At 37.2% G+C, this 24,861-nt stretch overlaps 1 protein-coding gene across 9 annotated transcripts in view; it reads right to left on the bottom strand.

Annotated features, from left to right (window-relative positions):
- Positions 1 to 24,861, bottom strand: part of Trim9 (E3 ubiquitin-protein ligase Trim9) — a 646,819-nt gene that overhangs the window by 55,190 nt on the left and 566,768 nt on the right. For all 9 annotated transcript variants that reach the window (XM_067766718.1, XM_067766725.1, XM_067766726.1 and 6 more), the window contains exons 3-4: positions 2,130 to 2,225; positions 1,210 to 1,341 (exon numbers count right to left, since the gene is read on the bottom strand). In XM_067766718.1, the coding sequence (XP_067622819.1) occupies positions 1,210 to 1,341; positions 2,130 to 2,225 (228 nt within the window). The remainder of the gene's footprint in view (positions 1 to 1,209; positions 1,342 to 2,129; positions 2,226 to 24,861) is intronic.

Raw genomic sequence — 24,861 nt, 5'->3', positions numbered from 1 at the left:
ATCAGTTAACGCTCTATCTCCTTTATTTATATAAAAAAGTTAAGTAATTCGAAAGTCCAAATGGAGCAGGATACCTTAATTTTAAGTTGAGCCAAGCTCCGCTAAATAGCCGTTGAAGTGCTTGTTCAGATATTTCGTGCGTGTTTTGGCTAAAGCCGGGCAGCTGATGGGAAATGATTAACAAGTCTTATCTTTTCCTCATCCCTACAGCTTCGACAGAACTCATTTCTTCGGATTCCTGGTCAATGGTATGAAAATTGAGATTGATAAAGAACCTGGTTTGGTTTTCATTTATGTCAAGCCAGATTTCTCCTAACACTTCACTGGTGGGTTCCAGCGGCCATCCGACCTTGGCTTTCACGGTAAATGCGGATGTAAAGAACTGGCAAGTGGAGGAGCGATGTGCCTCAACTAAATTACCTCGGTCTCTTCAGTGGCTTTCTGGGAAGGTAAGACTGAAAACTTATCTTGCATTCCTCGCTCCTTCAGTAAGTACTAGAGCTAACGATTTCTCGAACTTGTTCGAGAAGAGATTTCTCGCGAGTCTCACCTTCTCGCGAGATTCTCGAATTACTCGTTAGACTCGCGAGCTACTCGACATCCAATTTAATCGATTTATTGACTGTTTCTTATTGAGCTTACGATTTCTTCTGGAGCACAAGCGAAAATGTCCACAAAACCACAAGTAAAAAACACCGAAATGTAAAGAATACTACCAATGCAGCGACTGAAGTGAAAGTCGAGAAGCTGGCGAGTATTACGAGTATTTCGAGATTCGAGAATCTCGCGAGAAGCCGTGTTCTCGATGTCTCGTTAAAAAAATAAAATATTGTGAACAAAATTATATGTATAATAAATATGTTTTAAGTGTCATTGGAAAGCAAAATAAACAACAGAAAAATAACAAGTAAAAAAAATAATTGTATAAAAACTGTCCATACAGCGATTAAGTTTAAGTCGAGAAGCTCGCGAGATTTACGAGTACTTCGAGACACGGGATCTCGCGGGAAGTCGAGTTCTCGATTTCTCGGGTCTCGAAGATCTCGCTTGTGTTCGAGAAAAAATCGTAAGCTCTAGTATGTACTTGCCATTTCGAGGCTATTTTCTCGCACACATTTTTAAGTACTCTAATTATAGGACCCCTACTGCCCATCTGATATTTTTTACAAACATACACCTGGAAAAAACACTTTTTCTGTTTTTTCTTACCTTTAATATTCTGATTTTCGTATCCTTATCCATGCGTATGGCTTCAAGTAGATATTCGCGGCGATCGTGTATGGCTTGTATAAGAGCTTCACATTGTGCCGTCACAAGTCTTTCAAATTCCATGCAGGACTCCTGAGTTGCCAGAGAACAGAGAATAACAATAAAGAGTTAAGAGTAAGTTTGCGTGTGAGTTATAAAAAACTGTTAAGAAATGATGATCTAATTAAAATAAGACAAAACAAAAAAGTTTTTTTTAATCCTTGATATTTTTTTATTTTTCCTCCTTCGTAAGTTTAGATTAACTTTCTCGCAGGCATAAGGTAAACATTAAAATTTTAATAACTCCTTTTTGAAGCGCACGAAAACGTCATGTACTCAGTTTGTCTTCGTCGGAAAACTTGACATTCAACAAAGGGTTGCTGAGTGGTTGGTAGCAAAAGAAAATGCGCAATTAAAAAAGTTATGTAATAAATAGCGCGATTCGTTTTTTTGTTTTTTAATTTCTTAATGCGCCAATGTATTTTGCGTGGTTTTCTTAATGTTGCTGTATCTATAGGAATTTCGGCTGAATGTTAAATGGATGCAATTTGTCAAAATACAAAAAGTATATAAATAAAAAAAAAAAAAATTACACAAAGTCATTGATATTAAAAGCAGAAACCAACTTGTAACTGTCACGCCAAAAGAGCCCTTGAGCATTTCATGCTTTCATTTCATGTCATGAACAGCAAAAGAATTTGAAAAATTTAAATAAAAAAATGTTTGATAAGTTACTGTTGCTACATTGTGCAATGGCCGTATGAAAATTGAGTGAAATTTTTTGGGAAGCGAAAAATTCATTGTCACAGTTTCGTTAGCTTCAAATGTAACCATTCTGCTATTTAAGTAACTACTAGTGCGAATACTAAATTCATACTTACCGTCACTTTGTCACTCATGCCTTTTAATCGCTGTATAAATTCTGTGGTGGAACGTGCCTTCTCCGACAGTTGCTGCAAGTTATGTGAGAGTTCCGTCTGCAAGTACGAAGATAAGAGAGAAAAATTATTACTTAAGGCAAAATAATTTAAAAAATTATTATAGAACAGTTGTGCACTCGAGAGCTTCGTTCGGAAAACTATTCGGCGTTCACCTATGTATATGTCGAGTGAGCGCAGCGACAGAGCTTCAGTTAAGCAAACAGTCGATCAGTTCAAGAAGTAATCGCCGCATGTGTGGATTTTATGCTCAAGTATTCTCCATGCAAACACATACTAGCTGTGTTTTTTTTTTTTTGCATCTATATACATGTGCACTTAGATTTTGTATGGACTGCTAAGTGCATAACTTTATTTGCACTCATGAAATTGCTGCGCAGAAAATAAGTATTGCTAAAATTCAGTATGCTTATACTCAGCTGCAACTGAGATGTGTCTCACCATTTACTATCTACACTATTTTTTACTCCTATGACCGAAAAGTTAGTGTGTCCCTAATTCATCGCAACCGATTCAGCTATAGGTTATACGAATGACGAACAGAGGTTCGTGCCTCTGCTATTGAGTATAACCCGTTATTTAACCACTGCAGGAATCTTCAATAATTGCCGCTAGATGTATCTCCTAAACATTATCTAAGTGATGATAAGATTTTTTTTACCCGCAAAAGTAGATGTGCTCGAAGCTCTGCCGGCATTGTGCACCACTGGTATAGATACTTATATATACATGAGTGTGTTAAGAGGAAGTGAGTTTCACAGATGAGCATCATAAAAAATGTCATAGGCTACAGTTTCAGTGTCGCGTGCGCCAAATGACAGCAATGAAAATTTTTGAAGGGCGTAAAAATGAAGCGTTAAGTGAACTTGAGCACATCCAACTAACTCTAGGCTTAACAATAAAATTTTTAAATATTCACTTCGCCGTTCGAGAGTATGTAAATAGTGGCGCAAAATTTTCTTCATCACGGATTTTTCATTTAACTTTATTTTCATATCGCAATATTCTTCAAGTCTACGCTCAATGTGTGCAATGATGGCCTGTGGCCATATTGTGTCTAAAGACAGTTTCAGATACAAATTTCTTTTGTTGATAACTGACTTAAACTTGGTTTTTGATAAAATTGGTTTGCCTCTAACAATTTACTTGCCTAAAAAAATTAAATTTTTTAAAGATTAAAATCAGGTGGAGTACGTGATCTAAGGCACATATAAATGTAGAGGGAAAAAAAACTAAGCCAGCAGTAATAAAGTGAATAGCTGAGTTCCAATAAACACTGATCCAAATCCCGATAAAATTTGAACATGCAAATGCCACAACAACGAAGTGATCTTGATTTATCTGCGTGGGGCGCTTGATAAATGAAATACTATAATTATTCTATTTGCAACTATTATGAAAATATAGCAAAAAAAAGAGTGCCACGCTTCTTACACTGAATTTGATTATTCTGTTAACTTAAATGTTATTATAGGTAATTTTATTTTGAGTAAATTATTTAGGGTAAATTATTCCACATTCTACTTATTTAACATAAAATCTTTGTGATTATAAATTATTTTCTAATTTTTAGGGCCGTTAGCTAAAAAAGCGTAGGTTTTTAGTCGTTTTAAACTATTATTTGTTTTTAATTTTTTAGTTCGATGTGTTTTGTTTGTAGATTTCCATGTTTTCGAGTACGTTCAGACGTCGGTCATTTGATTGTACGTGAAAGACCTTGACTGTTTGACTGATTGATGATTGCGCCTTAAGAAAATTTGGAATAAAAAATTTCGCGCCGCTAATTTTCCTGTTGTAAATTAACGTAAAATTGATTCCGCGGAGCTTCTTTGCTTTCGTCTCACTACAGTTCATTAACATGATCTTTTTCCCGAAATGGTCACATGGTCAAACGGAAATTCCCTAAATGGTCACTACATCGAATTTTGAAGGGCCCTAAAGTCAACTGGCTCTATGACCACTTTAATTGTACCCCTTTGAAGGCGTAATAAGGTTAACTGACCTTTATGGTGGCGAAGTGGTGAAGTGGTCATAAGGTCAATTGACTTTATGTCCCTTGAGCTTATGGCGCCCTTGATACGTACGTAGTTTCAATTTAACCAAAATTCTGGAAGTTGGTGAAAATTGTGCTCAAATATTGCATTACATATGTACATACATATGTACATAGAAGCCAAGCCAATAAGAGCTAGGTAAACACCAGATCGATTGAAAAAAAAAATAGCAACAACAACCAGACAGAAAATGAAATATCATACAAACAGAAGCAGTCATATCCTAGCGGTAGGCCTGCAGGATTAGAAATCCGGGAACTCGAGTTCGAATCTCAGCTCAAAGAGGATAGTTTCTAACTAAAAAATACAAAGACATCTGAAGAAATCTTTGGCCGGATGGAAATAGCTATTACGTCAGTCGGCATGTTTAATTCTTTTCAGGTTGTTTTGTAATAATAAAGCATAATAATCAAAACAAAATAATAGCTCATTAAAATTCACGACTGTACCAGATCAACCCAGTGGTTAAAGACGGCATAATTCCCCTTTTTTAAACGGTTTTATTTAGCTTGTCTTGTCATCCGGCCGGGACGAATTTTGTAATTAAAATTTAAGTAACTTCCCGATAAGCTACAAGCTTCAAACTTGGAATATAGTTCAGAACCCGACGACAATGCAATAATAAGAAAAAAACTCCGATATGTGGCGCATGGGTCAAAATATTTCAAAAAATCGTATTTGTGGTCCGATTTGGCTCATATTTGGAACAAATATTACATACAGTCCGGTAGAAGTGACATCAAAATTCTTTGGACTTCGAGGACTTAGATTGGGACAAATTGTCAGGAAAGGGTCCTTGTAATAATGAGTCATTAAATGAACTAAATAGAATGAGGAATAATAGGCAATTAGGACTAAAAACTTGAAAATAAATTAATAAACCAAAATTTTTTTAGTTAAACCGTTTTATTGAAAACAATACTTACATTAAGTAATAATAATACTAAAATCTAGAAAATAATTAGGTAGGTTCTAGGTACTAGTCATCACACTCCTCATCAATCTAGGGCGTTGATCAGACAATTAAATAAAAGCGTTGGGCGCGTGAAATTTATAAAAATGTGAGGCGTAGGATAACCTGATTAAGGTTCAGTTGGTCTTACTTATGACTATCAATAGAAATTTGACGCGTCCAACGCTTTTATTTAATTATCTGATCAACGCTCTAGATTGATGAGGAGTGTGTAGTACCTAGGACCTACCTAATTATTTTCTAGCTTTTAGTATTATTATTACTTAATGTAAGTATGGTTTTCAATATAACGGTTCAACTAAACATTTTTTTAAATTATTTTATTAAATCTGCGAACGTTCGAGATCCCACAATCCACTTGGGCCAATATTCCGTTACAGCAAAAGAGCATGCCTGGCTCGTGACAAAAAGTTAGGAAACCTATAAGCTTGGTTGTCACATCCAAATAAAGCGAAAGAGGGAAGGTTTCAAGTTATTGGAAAATTCCTGTATGAATGAAAGTGCTTGGATTATGGAGGTATATGTTGGAAATAAAAGGCGACCAAAAATGAAAGGCTTGCGAAATTTCTTCGCATCGTTACCGGAACTGACCGAATTGGCCTACGTCAGAAAACTGAGCATCAAAATTCAATAAAGCTAGTTTGGCTAAATATCACTAAAGATTTGTCTCAAACTAAATCAAAAGAGGATAGGTATATTTTCCATTCTCAAAGGACTAAGCTGTTTTAAAATATATTTGCCAAAACGTACGTTGACATCGCCGCCACCCAAGCAAACAGGCAACAACACTAATTCCAAGCTCTAGAACACACATTTTGCACCACTTCGATTGATTTATTGCCATGTTGAAACACGTCAATAATGTTTCCACTACTCCACAGCAATGTTGTTTAACAGCCGGCGGAGTTGTGGAATATTTAGTATGAGTTGTAAATATTTACAAACAAAACAAACAAAGGTCGGAAAGCTCGTGCCATTCCCGTGTGTTCGGTGTATTCGCAAAGACACAAACAAATAGACAACACAAACGGCAGTCAACCGCGCACAAACCAATAAGCTAGCAGTCAATGAGAGTCATGTAAACAGTTACATTAGCCGATACACATGTATGAACTTGTACAGTACAACCCACTAAACAATTTTTGTAAAATTAAGCTTGGAGTGTTGTTTTCAAAGGTAAAAAGGCTAGCTTTAACTTATGCTCTAACCAGTGGTCACCAATATTGAAACTGTGGCTGTGTTAGTAAGAGTAACATAATCGTAGTTGTAGTGGTTCAGTCGGATAATAATCCAACGAGGTAGACAAATGTACGCATGTTTGTTAACACTCAAAAATAAATCGTAAATATGCCATACAAATTTTATTTTATTGCTTCAGCCTAACAACAAATTTAAACAAAATATTTGCAAACAATTAAAACAATCTGCGCGTCAGCATTTGCTTGAATATTATATTTTAGAAATACGCAACTAAACAATAGCCTCATCCGATGTTGTTACTCTGCTTGTTCGTGATAAACGAAAGAGAATGAAAATGAAATGAACGCGAATAATTATTTCACTAGCTGGCGACCACTGCTCTAAATGCAGGATGATGATTTGAGCTAGCTCAATTTTGCAGAGAACTGCCATTTTAAAACTAAGCTCGGATCGTGGCGGAGCCAGGAACAGGCGACCGTCGGAAAACAGCAGCTTGGAACATTTTGATATGATTTGACACTTTCTTTCCACTTCCGGCGCATTATGATTTTGACATTAGTCCATCGATTTACAAAAGCAAAGTACATGCAATTTTTGTTTATGTTTGTATTTACGTCACCGTGCTGTTTTGAAATCAGACGAACTTGGTATTCAGGGACCCACCAACCGGATTGTTCCTGACAAAGAACTCTTAGTCATACCCACATGCGATACAATGCAAAAACGGACATCTACAGTCAAAGCTAGCTGCAAACGATAGTTTGCTTCAAACCCCAGGGTTTCGGACATCTAAGCAAACCTAGGATCTAAAGCGATCCCGTCGCGTTTATACCGGTAGTAGAGATAAAACTTTTGCACTTGTGGTAGTACCAACTGGGGACTGTCTTATTGGTTGGCATGCAGAAAGAATAGCAGTTCCCTATCGTCGATGCTTTAGGAGTTGTAAAGACTACGAAAAGGAGGAAACTGTGGATCACCTCCTCTGCAACTGCCCGGTGATCGAACCCAACACCTTACATATCAATGGGCCGATAAAACAACACCAAAATTATTTATTATTCCAGAGCACGGGGAAAGTGTTAATAAATATGACATTATGGCATCATTGCCATAGAATTAAGCCCAATATCCACATTGTTTTTCGACAGATGTCGCAGCACTGTAAGTTAGGTTAGGTAAAATAAATTATCAAAGAACAGAATAGGAATAGAAATTATGAAGGCAAACATCAACCAAACCATAAAATTAAGGCCAATATCCACATTGTTTTTTCGACAAATGTCGCATCACTGCAAAAATAAATTATCAAAAAACAGAATAGGAATAGAAATTATGAAGACAAGCATCAACCAAGTCGTAGCCGATGAAGGAGTTAAGCAACTCATTTTTACAACGAGCTTTGGCAGTTGCCTTAAACTTTTTCCCTCCAAATTTTTCAATTAAGAAAAAATATATCATAACAATAAAAATGGCCAAATATTAGACTTAAGGTCTTGAGCTAGATTCGAACACGATCTTATAATACTACTAGCAGACCCGGCAGACGTTGTTCTGCCCTAAATTTGGCCTATCTGCATACATTTTAATAAGCTTTTTCGTCTAACTCTGTCCTACCCCTCTACACTTTTTCCTAGTCTTTTTACCCACTTCCCTCCTTCTTTTTCGCTTCATCTCCATCTCTTTCTCAATCTCCTCTCTTTTCTCTTCTCTCAAGTTTTTCTCCTTCTTCTTCATCTCTTATTTTCAGTCCCGAGGGTGGTATATATTTTGTTCCAGTCCCATTCCGAGTCTCAGTCCCAGTCCCACTCCGAGTCTCTGTCTCAGTCCCAGTCCTAGTCCTAATCCCAGTCCCAGTCCGTCTCTGGTATACTTCCCGGAAAAAAGCATCGTAAATACTAATATAGGCAAATTTATATACGAAATTTCAGGCAAATCGAATAGGACGTATGTAAATAGGTATGTGTGTATTATTAACTCTTGTTTTTATTTCGGCTTCGCATGCATATTTATCAGTTTTGCCCGGTTGATGCGATTAAATCGAATGTCGCAATGAACTTTAGAGCTCTCAGCAACAGCTTTCATTTGATATCCATAATACACACACATTCTAGGGTATCCGGGTCCGTGTTTTGGCCTATATAACGATACCCTAGTCACTCAGCGGTGTAAAACTTACTCTGTACTAAAGCACACATCAACACCTTCAATTTGATACCCATAATATAAAAACACATTCTAGGTGTATCCGGGTCCATGTTTTGACCTATATTTCGAGACCGTGGTCACCCAGCGGTGTTAAACTTACTCTGTACTAAAGCATACATCAACAGCTTCAATTTGATACCCATAATGTAAAAACACATTCTAGGTGTATCCGGGTCTACGCTTTGGGCTATATTTCGGACCCTAGCCTCTCAGTTGTATGAAAATTATCCTGTGCTATAGCACTCATCAACAGCTTTCATTTGATATCCATATTGTATAAACACATTCTAGGGGTACCCGGGTCCACGTTTTGGGCTATATCTCGAGACCCTAGCCTCCCAATTGAATGAAAATAATCCTGTACTATAGCACTCATCAACAGCTTTCATTTGATATCCATATTGTATAAACACATTCTGGGGGTACCCGGGTCCACGTTTTGGGCTATATCTCGAGACCCTAACCTCCCAGTTGTGTGAAAATTATCCTGTACTATAGCACTCATCAACAGCTTTCATTTGATATCCATATTGTATAAACACATTCTAGGGGTACCCGGGTTCACGTTTTGGGCTATATCTCGAGACCCTAGCCTCTCAATTGAATGAAAATAATCCTGTACTATAGCACTCATCAACAGCTTTCATTTGATATTCATATTGTATAAACACATTCTAGGGGTACCCGGGTCCACGTTTTGATCTGAAGACCCTAGACACGTAGCGAAAAAAAGGTAGACGTTGGCCGATTCTCAGACCTACCCCGTATGCTGACAAAACTTCATGAGAATCGGTTCAGGCGTTTCGGAGGAGTTCAGCCTCTAAAACCGTGACAGGGGAATTTTATATATTAGATCTGTATTACACCAAACTTTTTCATGTTGGATATTTTCGGTGCTAAATTTGAAAGTACACCAAAGTTACTTTTGATATTACTCCAAAAGGTGTTAACACTTCAAAACGGTTTCATTTGAAATGAAAAAAATTCATTCGATTTGAAAAAAGTTTCACTTGGCTAGAAAACGGTTTCATTTGACCTGAAAATGGTAAAGCGACTAAAAGACTTTTTTAATAAGGAATTTTTGATAATTATCAACTCCTGCTAATCCTGTTCTAAACAATATCTCAAACATATTCTGAATGGAATGAAAACGCGCTCATTTTCATATCCTTCTCATTTTCACAATCCAATAGAAAAGGTTTGAGCAAAGCTTGAAAAATCGATAACTATGAAATGATGGAAAATGCTGAAAACTAAATTGAGACTAACATTTTTCTTAGGTTTCCAAGCTTCCTTTTTACATTGTTTATTGGGTTATAAATATATGTAGGTACACACTTTTTACTTGAAATTGGCTGACAAACGTGCTAAATGCCCCAAGCAAAAATATCACTCAACCGAATGATGTTCATTCAGCACAAGGCTTTTGCTTTTGTTGCCACGACTGCCGCTCGCTCAGACGTGTTGCAGATGAGCGCAATAGTAAACAAGAGATGGTCAGTCGGATGCCTAGCTGACAGGCAGATTGCGAATCCTATACCATCATAACGAATCAAGCGGTCATAGGAATGAAAGTTTGGAATCTACTTCATTTAATTTGAATGTGCTGTGAGGAGAGTAAGCCGACAAATTTGGGTATGTGAGGCAACAAATATTAGAGGTATGTATTCGGAAAAGAATGAGTATTTGAATATATTCTACAAGGGTATGTTTTCAACAGCTGTCATGGCTGGAAAATAAAGTTAAACGGCAGCAATGAAAGCCGTTGAAAGGTACGCAATGCAGATGGGAGACAGCCACCAACATCCACCCAGCTAGTAGCAGCATAGATAAGCAACAAAGGGAGAGGAGCTGGAGACAAACAAAAATCAGTAGAAATAGAAGCAACAAAAGCCCTTACTCTAAAGATGGCTTTTGCTAATTTACCTTAAATAACATTCATTTGTGTGAGTAGACACATAAATACATAGCATATCAGCATACGTTAAATAAATTTTATTTGATGGCTGAGTAAGTGGTGAGACGAGAGAGACCAGCGCAGTTAAAAAGGATACACAAACTTGTAGCAGGAAACAGGCAAATAATACAATACTTTGTCTAGCTTAAAGGCAATACGAGCTTTACAAACCCAACCATTTACATGGCGGTGCTCTACATGACTACATGAGATAATTAGAATGTTTACCTTGTTTTACAAAAAAATGTGATGGGATCGTGAAGAAAAGTACAAACAAATTTTAAATAAAAGGAAATCAAAACAAGTAAGGAAGTCTAAGTTCGGGTGAAACCGAACATTACATACCTAGCTGTACACATGAAATGCTGTTGTTGTTTGTTGTGTGTGCTTAATAGTGATATAAGACTGCGCATTAATACATTACATATGGTTCTATTCTGAACTAATTTTTGTTCGAGTTACGGCTCCCGAAACATAGAAAATTGCTTAGTCATAAAAGGGGCGGTGCCATGCCCATTTTTTACAATTTGAAGTTTATCTCATTTATTGTTATAAATCCACTTGGGAAATGAAATACCATTGATATAAAGCTCTTTTTTGCAAAGATATAGCTTATTTTATTCGTCCACGACCCTTTTAAAAATCCTTTATATAAAAGTGGGCGTAGTCCTTAACCGATTTCGTTAATTTTTCTTCAAAGCATTCCTTACAGTAAAGGCAACCTCTCTGCCGAATTTTGTTACCATAGGTTAAACTATTTTTGATTTATGATTAATAATATTTGTAAAATTGATTTTATCACAAGTGGGCGGTGCCACGCCCATTTTAAAAATTCTTTCAAATTTTTATCAAGAGTCAATATCAGTCCACACGTCAAATTTCAACATTCTAGGTGTACTATTTACTATATAATCAGGTTTTTTGTGCTTTCCAAAATGTTATATATATAAAAAGTGGGCGAGGTTATCATCCTATATCGCTCATTTTCAATACCAATCTATTCTGGGTCCAGGTAAGCTCGTGTACCAAATTTAGTGAAGATATCTCAATATTTACTCAAGTTATCGTGTTAACGGACAGACTGACGGACGGACATGGCTCAATCAAATTTTTTTCGATACTGATAATTTTGATATATGGAAGTATATATCTATCTTAATTTCTTTATACCTGTACAACCAACCGTTATCCAATCAAAGTTATAATACCCTGTGTACAAGTACAGCTGGGTATAAAAAATGAAAAGGGATCAACAAGGCCATATACATACAACTGTACATCTATGCATATTTGCGTTAATTTTAATAAATTGAAATGTTAAATAGAAAATAACCACAGGACATAGCAACACTTATCTGATATACTTTTAAGCAGAAGTAATATTACTTATGTACTTACTTGCAAAAACTTTGAAATACAAAATGACAACAACAGACGTTTCGGACTTCAAATCCAATTGTAAGCAAAACTCGTAAATTAAAATTGCAAATTAATTGCAAGATGAGCTTTCCACTGTAACTCATGCACATCCTTACTTATATGGGTGAAGTCATTATTTTCATACCATTCTGAATTCCTCATCTGTGCTGTCCTACCTCTTACCGCATCAGCTGTCACTAGCAGTTTGAGGAATTTCTTGTGGTTTTCTTTTGGTACATAAAAACTGTTTGCATTTGCAAAACTGCATATCCGACGTTCAATTCAATGCAGGAGGACTTGAATTTTTCATGAAGATTGCTGAGATTTTCTCATGACATTCTTCAGCTACTTACTTAAAAGCGCACCTCATAATGGGCTTGTGGTTTCGATAAGTATAGAGTGGATATGATGTTCCTACAGCTCATTAAGTGAAATAATTAAAATAGGTAGTCAAAAGTTCCGGAGTTTTAAGGATGCAATTTCACCAAATGCTTTCGACTGAAAGATGAAAAACTTCTCGGGTAGGATCTATGACTTTTTTCAACGATTCCCGTTTTGGGTTTTTAGGGTCTGTTGACATCACAAAACTAGATTGTTTGGGCTGTAAGTGTTTCCTCCCTCTCTATCGAACAACGAACACTATTTTCTAAATAAGGCCCGACTTCGCTCACATCCCGAAAAAAAGTAACCCAAATCAACTTATCCAAAAGCTTGTTAAGTACTTGAGCTAGGACGCGAATGACGCCGGACTTTTCAACTACTTTTTGATGGTTTAAATACACAATAAAGCAATAAATTCGAAAACCCTTACTAGCTAAAAAAATATTTCCCTTCTTTGGGATTACAAAGAAAGCACGAAATAATTAACTCACTTTTCAAAAGAATTGCTTTAGCTTTAAAAGTCTATTCAGTTTGGTCAATGTGCGTTTATTAAAAAAACTACAATTACGAAAAGCTCTATAACCCTAGTGAAATATATTTGAAAGTCAAAGAAGGAAGTGGAAGCTCGCAATAGCTGTTAGAATGAGCATTGAAAAGCCCTATTCAAAACGTTTTCGACGCACACTTAGTCCGCTTATCAATGATAAACAGACGTTTCGCATTAAAAGCAAAGTGCCAACAAATGGCCAAAGGCGTAAATAATACTCAAAAGAACAGAGCATAAAGAAAATAACTGAACAGTGAACAGCTTCCTGAATATTAGAACGGAATACGCGCATCGGGTAGATGCAAAAATGGGAGTTCTGGGAAGTGCAACCCTTAAAGGCACAACAAAACAACTAAATGAAAATTTTTTAGAATTCAGTATATTTCTTTGAAATTTTATTTGCTCATTTGTTTAGGGCATTTGTTTTCTTTTTTGGCAGCGAAAAGTAAATAGAAAAACTTCAGAGAAAAATCATATAAAGGAAACTTCAAACTAGAGTTTATATCAATTTCGAAAGGGATTAGATTAAGGTATAGGGTTTGTGGAATAAGACCGCCAAGATAATTCGAATGCACGTATCTTTTGATATTACATTCATGTTTTAATTCACGAAAAATTACTTTTATTTTACCTGTTATAAACACGTATCAGTTGAGAAATGGGCATTTTTTAGGCATTGAGAACAAGTTGCGCTTTTTAATATACTTTGAATCTGAAAATCGCAACCTTAGAGCAATATTTAGCTATAAACGCTTTATACTTAGCTACATATGTACATTAAAAAAAACTTGCATATAGAAAACTAAGTCAGCTGATATTAAGTAAAACCTATAACCCAAGAATTGAGTCTCATGCAAAAATATTGAGGGTATTGCAAAGACTCCGCCTTTGTTTTAAGAAAAAACATTTTTTTTTTTTTGGAAGTTCATCCACCTTACTTACTTACTTACTTAATTGGCGCTTAACCGTCCAAACGGTAGGGCCGTCCAACAAGGCGCGCCAGTCGCTCCTTCGCTCCGCCAACCGGCGCCAATTGGTCACACCAAGGGAGTTTAAATCGTTTTCCACCTGGTCCTTTCAACGGAGTGGAGGCCGCCCTCTACCTCTGCTTCCATAGGCGGGTTCCGATAGAAACACTTTCTTGGCCGGATCATCATCTTTCATTCGCATAACATGGCCTAGCCAGCGCAGCCGCTGCGTTTTGATTCGCTGGACTATGTTGATGTCTGCGTATAGCTCGTACAGCTCATCATTAAATCTTCTTCGGTACTCGCCATCGCCAACGCGTAGAGGTCCATAAATCTTTCGAAGAACTTTTCTCTCGAACACCCTCAAAGCCGCTTCATCTGCTGTTGTCATGGTCCATGCTTCTGCCCCATATAGTAGGACGGGTACGATAAGTGACTTGTAGAGTATGATTTTCGTTCGCCGAGAGAGGACTTTACTTTTCAATTGCCTACCTAGTCCAAAGTAGCATTTATTGGCAAGATTGATTCTTCGCTGGATTTCAGTGCTGATGTTGTTGCTAGTGTTGATGCTGGTTCCCAAATAAACGAAGTCTTTTACTATTTCGAAATTATGGCTGCCAACAGTAGCGTGGTTGCCAAGGCGCATATGCGCTGACTCTTTGCTCGATGACAGCAGGTACTTCGTTTTGTCCTCATTCACCATCAAACCCATCTTTACCGCTTCTTTTTCCAGTTTGGAGTAAGCAAAACCAACAGCGCGGTTGTTTAGGCCGACGATATCAATGTCATCAGCATATGCCAGTAATTGCACGCTTTTATAGTATATTGTTCCAGTGCGGTTAAGTTCTGCAGCTAGTATAATTTTCTCCAGCATCAAATTAAAGAAATCGCACGATAGGGGGTCATCCTGTCTGAAACCTCGATTAGTTTCGAACGGCTCGGAGAGGTCCTTCCCAATTCTGACTGAGCTGATGGTGTTGCTCAACGTCATTTTGCACAGCCGTATAAGTTTTGCCGGGAAACCAAATTCAGACATAGCGGCATATAGGCAGCTCCTTTTCGTGCTCTCGAAGTCGGCTTTAAAGTCGACGAAGAGGTGATGTGTGTCGATTCTCTTTTCACGGGTTTTTTCCAAGATTTGGCGCATTGTGAAAATCTGGTCGATGGTAGATTTACCAGGTCTGAAGCCGCACTGATAAGGTCCAATCAGCCGGTTCACGGTGGGCTTCAATCTTTCGCACAATACAAAAGGATCTTATATGCGATATTAAGAAGGCTGATTCCACGATAGTTGGTGCATTTTTCAGTATTATCTTTCTTGTGGACTGGGCAAAGAACACTTAGATTCCAACCGTCGGGCATGCTTTCGTTCGCCCATATTTTGCTAAGAAGCTGCTGCATGCGCCTTACCAACTCCTCGCCGCCGAACTTGAATAGCAATACGCAATCCATCAGCGCCCACGGCCTTGTTGTTTTTCAATCTGGTTATTGCTATTCTAACTTCGTCATAATCGGGCGGGGGGACATATATTCCATCATCATCGATTGCGGGATCGGGTTCTTCATCTCTGCACGGTGAATTGCATTTAGGAGAGCAGAGAAGTATTCCCTCCATAATCTAAGCACTCTCTGGACATCAGTTACAAGGTCGCCGTTTTCATTCCTACAGGAGTTTGCCCCGGTCTTAAAACCTTCCGTCTGTCGCCGTATTTTTTGGTAGAATTTTCGGGCGTTATTCCTGGTGTTGAGCAGCTTAAGCTCCTCGCACTCACGCCTTTCTGCTTCTGCTTTTTTCTTCCTGAAAAGGCGTCTCGCTTCCCTTTTCAACTCACGATAACGTTCACACACTCCTCTTATCGTGCTCGCTTTTAACGTAGCCCTGTAGGCAGCGTCTTTTCTTTCGGTTGCAACGCGGCATTCTTCATCGTACCAGGTGTTTTTTCGTGGCCGCCGGTAACCAATGTTTTCCTCGGCGGCAGTACGAAGTGCTTTGGAGATATGCTCCCACTGCTCCTGTATTGGATGAGTTGTGCTCTCAGAGAGCAGGTGTGAGAGTCGAGTTGCGAAATCATTGGCAGTCTGTTGTGATTGAAGCTTTTCGACGTCTAGCTTTCCTTGTGTTTTTTGTTCCTTGGTTTTAGCCGCGTTGAGGCGGGTGCGTATTTTGGCTGCAAAGAGATAATGGTCCGAGTCGATGTTAGGTCCTCGGATTGTGCGCACTCCTCGGATCGTGCGCACATCTAAAACAATGGAGGCATGCCGTCCGTCTATCACAACGTGATCGATCTGATTGCGAGTATTTCGATCAGGATACAGCCATGTAGCTTGATGTATCTTTTTATGCATGAACCCCGTGCTGGATATGACCATGTTTCGAGCACCGGCAAAGTCAATCAGCATCAGTCCGTTAGGAGAAGTTTCATTGTGTAGGCTGAACTTTCCGACTGTAGGGCCAAAAACACCTTCTTTGCCCACCCTGGTTTTAAAGTCGCCAAGCACGTCCATAAAAAGTGTCTTTCACCTCATCGTCTTTCTCCTCTGTCGGCGCATGGGCGCAGATGAATGATATATTAAAAAATTTTGCTTTTATTCGGTTAGCGGCGAGACGCTCGTCCACAGGCGTGAACGCCAGCACCACCTACTTAAAAAAAATACAAGGCTACTTGTGATACCTCCGAACGGCATCTGCAAGCAGGTGAATTTCGCTAAGATACTATTCATGGCAAAAACACTTGGAGAGTGTGCTAAACCACGGAAAAAGGTCTACCCCGATCAGAATTTTACCTTTTAAGGTAAGTGTCCTTAATTTCGTGGTAATACGTTATTTCGTGGCATTTCAATTTTTTCTTCCAAACAAGGAATTGGGGGAGTGTTTCTTTAAATTGAAAATTTCATAATAAAGATTGGTTTTTATGGTATAATAATTGATATTTTACTAATTTTTAATATTAAACCTGCCTGTAAAAATGGTATCGGTAAATTTTTTTTTTATGATGATAATTTTTTGGTATTTAGTGAACATTTCTTAAACGTTTCTATTACTGCAAAACTCATTCCAATAATTTTTTTAACTTTTTTTTAATATTTCTAACCCACGAAATTAGGGACACACTTTTTTTGTGATGTATCTAATTTCGTGGTACCCACGAAATTAGGGTAATATATGTATACTTTATGTTTTTCATATTTTCTTTAACATTTCATAAGAAAGCATATTTCTTAAGTATTTTAATTATTAAATAAACCCCCGAGGAAGATTTTTATGTAATTTCGTGGTACACTTTTATTAATATATTCGTCAATATTTTAATCAAAAAGCTCTGCGAAGCACAACATTTTAACGAAACAATGACATTATAGAACTTTTGTTTATTCAATAATTTTTCGTTTAATTAAAAAAAATGTATCAAGATTTCAACTTCTTTACTATTGTTTTGAATGAATATTGATAGTAAAAAAAAATTTGAATATAAACCTCAAATTACCGCTTAAAGCGATACCACGAATATACGTACACCAAATTTTATGCATGCCCCTAATATCGTGGTATACTGCGCATTTACATTTCAGCAGGAAAGCACGCATTTTTGGAGTGGAGTTATTTATGCGCGTATTTTTTCAAATAAATTTAAGAAAACTGCCTCAAACTTAATTCGATCTATATTCGCTGATTATTGAGTTAATAACTTAATTTTATAGAAAAAACAAGTAAGAAAGGCTAAGTTCGGGTGTAACCGAACATTACATACTCAGTTGAGAGCTATGGAGACAAAATAAGGAAAATCACCATGTAGGAAAATGAACCTAGGGTAACCCTGGAATGTGGTTGTATGACATGTGTATCAAATGGAAGGTATTAAAGAGTATTTTAAGAGAGAGTAGGCCATAGTTCTATGGATGGACGCCATTTAGGGATATCGCCATAAAGGTGGACCAGGGCTGACTCTATAATGTGTTTGTACGATATGGGTATCAAATGAAAGGTGATAATGAGTATTTGAAAAGGGAATGGGCTTTAGTTCTATAGGTGAACGCCTTTTCGAGAAATCCCCATAAAGGTGGACCAGGGGTGACTCTAGAATATGTTTGTACGATATGGGTATCAAATGAAAGCTGTTAATGAGTATTTTGAAAAGGAGTGATCCTTAGTTCCCTAGGTGGACGCCGTTTCGAGATATCGCCATAAAGGTGGACCAGGGGTGTCTCTAGTTGTACGATATGGGAATCAAATGAAAGGTGTTACTGAGCGTTTTAAGAGGGAGTGGGCATTAGGTCTATAGGTGGACGCCTTTTCGAAATGTCGCCATTAGGGTGGGCCAGGGGTGACTCTAGAATGTGTTTGTACGATATGGGTATCAAACGAAAGGTGTTACTGAGCATTTTAAGAGGGAGTGGGCTTTAGGTCCATAGGTGGACGCCTTTTCGAGATATCGCCATTAGGGTGGGCCAGGGGTGACTCTGGAATGTGTTTATACGATATGGGTATCAAATGAAAGGTGGTAATGAGTATTTTAAAAGGGAGCAATCCTTAGTTCTATAGGTGGACGCCTTTTCGAGATATCGCCATAAAGGTGGACCAAGGGTGACTCTAGAATGTTTGTACGATATGGGTATCAAACGAAAGTTGTTACTGAGCATTTTAAGAGGGAGTGGGCACTAGGTCTATAGGTGGACGCCTTTTCGAGATATCGCCATTAGGGTGGGCCAGAAGTGACTCTAGAATATTTGTACGATATGGGTATCAAACGAAAGGTGTTACTGAGCATTTTAAGAGAAAGTGGACATTAGGTCTATAGGTGGGCGCCTTTTCGAGATATCGCCACTAGGGTGGGCCAGAGTGACTCTAGAATGTGTTTGTACGATATGGGTATCAAATGAAAGGTGGTAATGAGTATTTTAAAAGGGAGTAATCCTCAGTTCTATAGGTGGACGCCTTTTCGTAATATCGCCATAAAGGTTGACCAAGGGTGACTCTAGAATGTTTGTACGATATGGGTATCAAACGAAAGGTGTTACTGAGCATTTTAAGAGGGAGTGGGCATTAGATCTATAGGTGGACGCCTTTTCGAGATATCGCCATTAGGGTGGGCCAGGGGTGACTCTAGAAAGTTTGTACGATATGGGTATCAAACGAAAGGTGTTACTGAGCATTTTAAGAGGGAGTGGCCATTAGGTCTATAGGTGGACGCCTTTTCGAGATATCGCCATTAGGGTGGGCCAGGGGTGACTCTAGAATGTTTGTACGATATGGGTATCAAAGGAAAGGTGTTACTGAGCATTTTAAGAGGGAGTGGACATTAGGTCTATAGGTGGACGCCTTTTCGAGATATCGCCATTAGGGTGGGCCAGGGGTGACTCTAGAATGTTTTTACGATATGGGTATCAAACGAAAGGTGTTACTGAGCATTTTAAGAGGGAGTGGGCATTAGGTCTATAGGTGCACGCCTTTTCGAGATATCGCCATTAGGGTGGGCCAGGGTTGACTCTAGAATGTGTTTGTACGATATGGATATCAAATTAAAGGTATTAATGAGGGTTTTAAAAGCGAGTGGTCCTTAGATGTATATGTGAAGGCGTTCACGCGATATCGACCAAATGTGGATCAGGTGATCCAGAAAATCATCTGTCGGGTACTGCTAATTTATTTATATATTCAATAACACTAACAGTATTCCTGCCAAGATTCGAAGGGCTGTTGATTTCGCCTTGTAGAACTTTTTCATTTTCTTCTACTTAATATGGTAGGTGTCACACCCATTTTACAAAATTTTTTCCAAAGTTATATTTTGCGGAAATAAACCAATCCAGTTACCATGTTTCATCCCTTTTTTCATATTTGGTATAGAATTATGGCATTTTTTTAATTTTTCGTAATTTTCGATATCGATAAAGTGGGCGTGGTTATGGTCGGATTTCGGCCATTTTTTATACCAAGATAAAGTGAGTTCAGATAAGTACGTGGGCTAAGTTTAGTAAAGATATATCGGTTTTGCTCAAGTTATTGTGCTAACGGCCGAGCGGAAGGACAGACGGTGGACTGTGTATAAAAACTGGGCGTGGCTTCCACCGATTTCGCCCATTTTCACAGAGAACAGTTATCGTCATAGAATCTATGCTCCTACCAAATTTCAAAAGGATTGGTAAATTTTTGTTCGACTTATGGCATTAAAAGTATTCTAGACACACTAAATGAAAATGGGCGGAGCCACGCCCATTTTGAAATTTTCTTTTATTTTTGTATTTTCTTGCATCATATCATTACTGGAGTTGAATTTTGACTTAATTTACTTATATACAGTAAAGATATTAAATTTTTTGTTAAAATTTGAATTTAAAAAAAATTTTTTTTAAAAATTGGGCGTGTTCTTCATCCAATTTTGCTAATTTTTATTTAGCACATATATAGTAATAGTAGTAACGTTCCTGCCAAATTTCATCATGATATCTTCAACGACTGCCAAATTACAGCTTGCAAAACTTTTAAATTACCTTCTTGTAAAAGTGGGCGGTGCCACGCCCATTGTCCAAAATCTTACTAGTTTTCTATTCTGCGTCATAACGTCAACCCATCTACCAAGTTTCATCGCTTTAACCGCCTTTGGCAATGAATTATCGCATTTTTTCGGTTTTTCGAAATTTTCGATATCGAAAAAGTGGGCGTGGTTATAGTCCGATATCGTTCATTTTAAATAGCGATCTGAGATGAGTGCTCAGGAACCTACATACCAAATTTCATCAAGATACCTCAAAATTTACTCAAGTTATCGTGTTAGCGGACGGACGGACGGACGGACGGACATGGCTCAATCAAATTTTTTCTGGATCCTGATTATTTTGATATATGGAAGTCTATATCTATCTCGATTCCTTTATATATGTACAACCAACCGTTATCCAATCAAACTTAATATACTCTGTGAGCTCTGCTCAACTGAGTATAATGACAAAAGCTCGTTACACAAAGGAAGATTTGACAGAAGCGCTTAATGGTGTCACTAATGAAAAAAATAAAAAACCAAAATAAAAAAAATTTTTTTTAGTAACAATAAATAAAAGTAATTTTTAGAAAAGTAACAAGTTACATGGCGGCCACCGTGGTGTGATGGTAGCGTGCTCCGCCTACCACACCGTATGCCCTGAGTTCGCACCATGGGCAAAGCAACATCAAAATTTTAGAAGTAAGGTTTTTAAATTAGAAGAAAATTTTTCTAAGCGGGGTCCTCGGCAGTGTTTGGCAAGCGCTCCGGGTGTATTTCTGTCATGAAAAGCTCTCAGTGAAAACTCATCTGCCTTGCAAATGCCGTTCGGAGTCGGCATAAAACATGTAGGTCCCGTCCGGCCAATTTGTAGGGAAAATCAAGAGGAGCACGACGCAAATTGGAAGAGAAGCTCGGCCTTAGAGGTTATCGCGCCTAACATTTATTTTTTTTATTTTTAACAATTTACATCAATTGAATAAATTTTTTTTTATTGTTTATTTTTGTTTTAAACCTTTTTCATTTAATGTCACTTATTCCATATCAATAATGTCTAAAGTTCTAAGAAATCTTAGATTTAATGAAAAAATACAAAGCAAACAAAAAATCAAAAAGAAAATAACAACAAAAAAATAAAAAGTTTTTGAAAATACGTACACTAAAATAATTTTTTTTACTTATTTATTTTGGTCTTGAAACTCTTTCTTTGCATAAATAAAAATAACAACAAAAAAAAAAAAATAGTTTAAATTTTAAATTTCTGAATATGAATTTCAGTAAATGAATTTGTGTATCTTTAGGAATTTGCCCTTGAAATCAATTATAACTATTTTTTCCATAAAATTAGAGTTTAACTAAATACCACGAAATTAGGGACGCTTTACCACGGAATTAGGTACATCAGAAAATTTTTGCAACGAAATTACGTACATTTAAGGTACTCACACATTTTGATTTATATAAATTAAAAAATTTGTTAGTTTTGTTTGAAAGTAGATGGAAACTTAGCTTAATTGATCAGCTAAATGGGAAAAATTTGCTTTTTTGGTTTTCCGTCATTTCTTTTTGCGCAAGAGAGGTTGAAAGTCAGAAAAATCCTTAGTACCACGAAATTAGGGACACCTACCTTAAATCGAACTTTTTTGTAAGGATTTTCATTTTGTTTCCCGGGCCTCGACCCAGTACCTTTAGTGTGGTACGGCAGCCGCCATCCGCTTTCACTGATATTAATAATAATTGAAAACTCCCATAGTTACCTCGATTAAAGTAATTATTTGACTTGGTAATATAAAAAATATTCATGAGACACCCTGCATGTAGATGCATAGGCTAGCTGATTACTTGTTAAAGTATGCTGCTACTGAATGTATGCATGTCAATACAGATTTGTTTGTTTGGTTAAACAAAACAAATTTTTTTTGTGTGCATGATAAAAAATTCAATAATTTTCGAAAATCTTTAAGGATGAAAGATGGGTGACTCATATTTTTGTGGAATTAGTAAAGTCGAAATGACCCTTGACTGACTGGCTTAATTTGATTATTTATTTTATGAGGGTGGTTTAATTCGTAGAATATGCCCTGGAACAACCATATCTACATTCATGTGTATATTACCTACGTACATATCGACCTATCCTAATAGAAAGGTCGTAACTTAAAAATTTTGTTGAGAAGGACATTCTGTTCTATTTCCCCCAAATCTTCACTTAAATATCTTTAAAATGCATTGCCTCTATTAGGTTATTTCTTCTCGCTGCAGGCATAATGGATTTTGACACGAAAAAAATGTGGATTGGCAGTGCGCCTATACCTACTTGTGAACCATGCCATAGGATTGAAGCCGTGGAGTACGATGTCTAATTTGGGAGCAAATTCCAAATTCCCACCCCAGAAATCCAAGTATCCCTCTTACCCGCAAGAGCAATTTCGGACTGAGCAGCCAATTGAGAAATAAATATAAATAACAAAACAGGTAGAGGAAGACCTGAGCTCTCTTCATGTTCCAACGTCTGTTATGCCGGAGAAGGAATGATTGGTCTGACTTGCTGAACTTGGCCACAACCGATAAACTAGAACTTAAATAAAATTAATACGGCTCAACAACTACCGAAGATGCACTCTATTGAGTTAATGGACATTCCTAGCATCTGCATCATGATATCTGAACTTCGAATATTTTATTACCGAAATTTTAAGAGTTGGGCCTTAAAATTGAAATTTCGTTCAACCAATACAACAAATTTTTGATTTTGTAAACGAGGGCTGTGGAAATTTCCGCACACCTTTATTTCTTAAGACTATACGAACCCATTGATTCAACAGGTATACCGGCACCCCTTCAAGCGGTTGCTACCGCAATTTATAGCTTCTCCCACCTAGTTGGCAACCTCACCTACCAGTGGCGAGGGATGACCTAGAAAGTTCAACTTGGTCAGTTTAAATCATTCCCGAGAAAGTCGGGCTAGCAAGCTTAACCGTGCTATTTTTCGGAACGTACTGGATCAACTACCCAAAACCTCGGAGGAGTGTCAGATAATGGAGTTTTAAAAGAACTTTTATGGCAGAAACACCGGATTGGTTAAAGCCCGTTGGGGAGGATTATTCAATGCAAAAAAGCAAGTTATGTAGAAAGTGAAGACGAACGCTTCATAAAAAAAAGCTAAATGGTCCCAGTAGGCAGTGAAGACCGCACGTCCTTCTCAGAATTGCTTAACAAGTCGCAAAACTTCAAATAACCCATATTTCTCATAATGTACTAACTGACGGATAACCCAGCCTTGGCAATGAACTGTCATAATTTAATTAGACGCATTTGCTGCCGACAATTTTCCATTAACAATAGTATTAACAGTTTAATGCAATAAAGTCTACAGTAATTTGAGCAAAGAAAAAAGAATAAGCGCCAAGCACTTTTATATGATGTCAGAGGGGTAAAACGGGCCGGAAAAATAACAAAACATAAAATAATTAGTGCCACAACATAGCTTATTATGAACGTGCTGACGTAGTTGCCATATTACCAAGTTCCTATTTGAAGTCACAGCATAACACACGCAACCACACGAGGATGTCTATCTGACAATCTGCAACATACGCCACGCGTTGCAAGTAAAGAAAATTTTTGCACGCTTGTAGCATGCAAAATACTTACTTTAGATTTCATTTTTAATATGTTTGCTGTTCGTTGCGTTTTGTTGCTGTCACATGTACAATTAACATTACCGCCATGGTAGAATCACATATATATATACATACGTAGCACAACATTCATATAAGCATTTTTATAAAGAATCGACAACGACACATGGCGTCTGACACACAGATGTTATTGCCTTATACGGCACTTCAAGTAGCTTCACAATGACTTTTTATGGTTAGTTTTTGTTGTAAACGTAATTGGCACTTTAATAAGATTTTTAATTTAATTTTAAATGTTTGTAAGCCATTACGAGTGTTGCATAAATGAAGCATACTATATGTGTAGTTTTTTAATTTATCTTCGTATTTTTCCACTGAAAGAAATGGTGCTAGTAAAATCAACAAATCTGTTCTGTTGTTCTTTACTTAACGGAGATTCGGTGAAATTGATCGAATTATGGTTAATTCGACCGAGTTCTTTGTCAAGCGAACAAACTAGTTTAGTCATTTCAACAGAAGAGAAATTGTCGCTCTTAAGTTAACAAAATACTGTAAAATTGACAGATTCCTAATCAATCTAACTGATTTTTCTGTTAACACAACTTATCTTACAGGTCATTTCAACAGCGAACATCAGTCAATGCATGAGCAAATTTCAAAGAGAATTTTACGCTCACTGCGCTCTCTACTTTGTATTTATGACGATGGTACCACTTGTTTAAAAAAAAAAAAACATCAACATAAGAAAACCACCAAAATAAGAAAACAACCAAATCGAAAAAACACACAAATTGGGAAAGCAACAAAAAACTAGTTTTTCAGTTATCAATACAACAAAAAAATCTTTTTAGAAT

This window comes from Eurosta solidaginis, chromosome 2 (assembly GCF_040869045.1).
Source record: "Eurosta solidaginis isolate ZX-2024a chromosome 2, ASM4086904v1, whole genome shotgun sequence".
In the NCBI taxonomy this organism is placed as follows: Eukaryota; Metazoa; Arthropoda; class Insecta; order Diptera; family Tephritidae; genus Eurosta; species Eurosta solidaginis.
The sequence above is the reverse complement of the archived record's forward strand: the minus strand, read 5'-3'. Positions and strand labels throughout refer to the sequence as shown.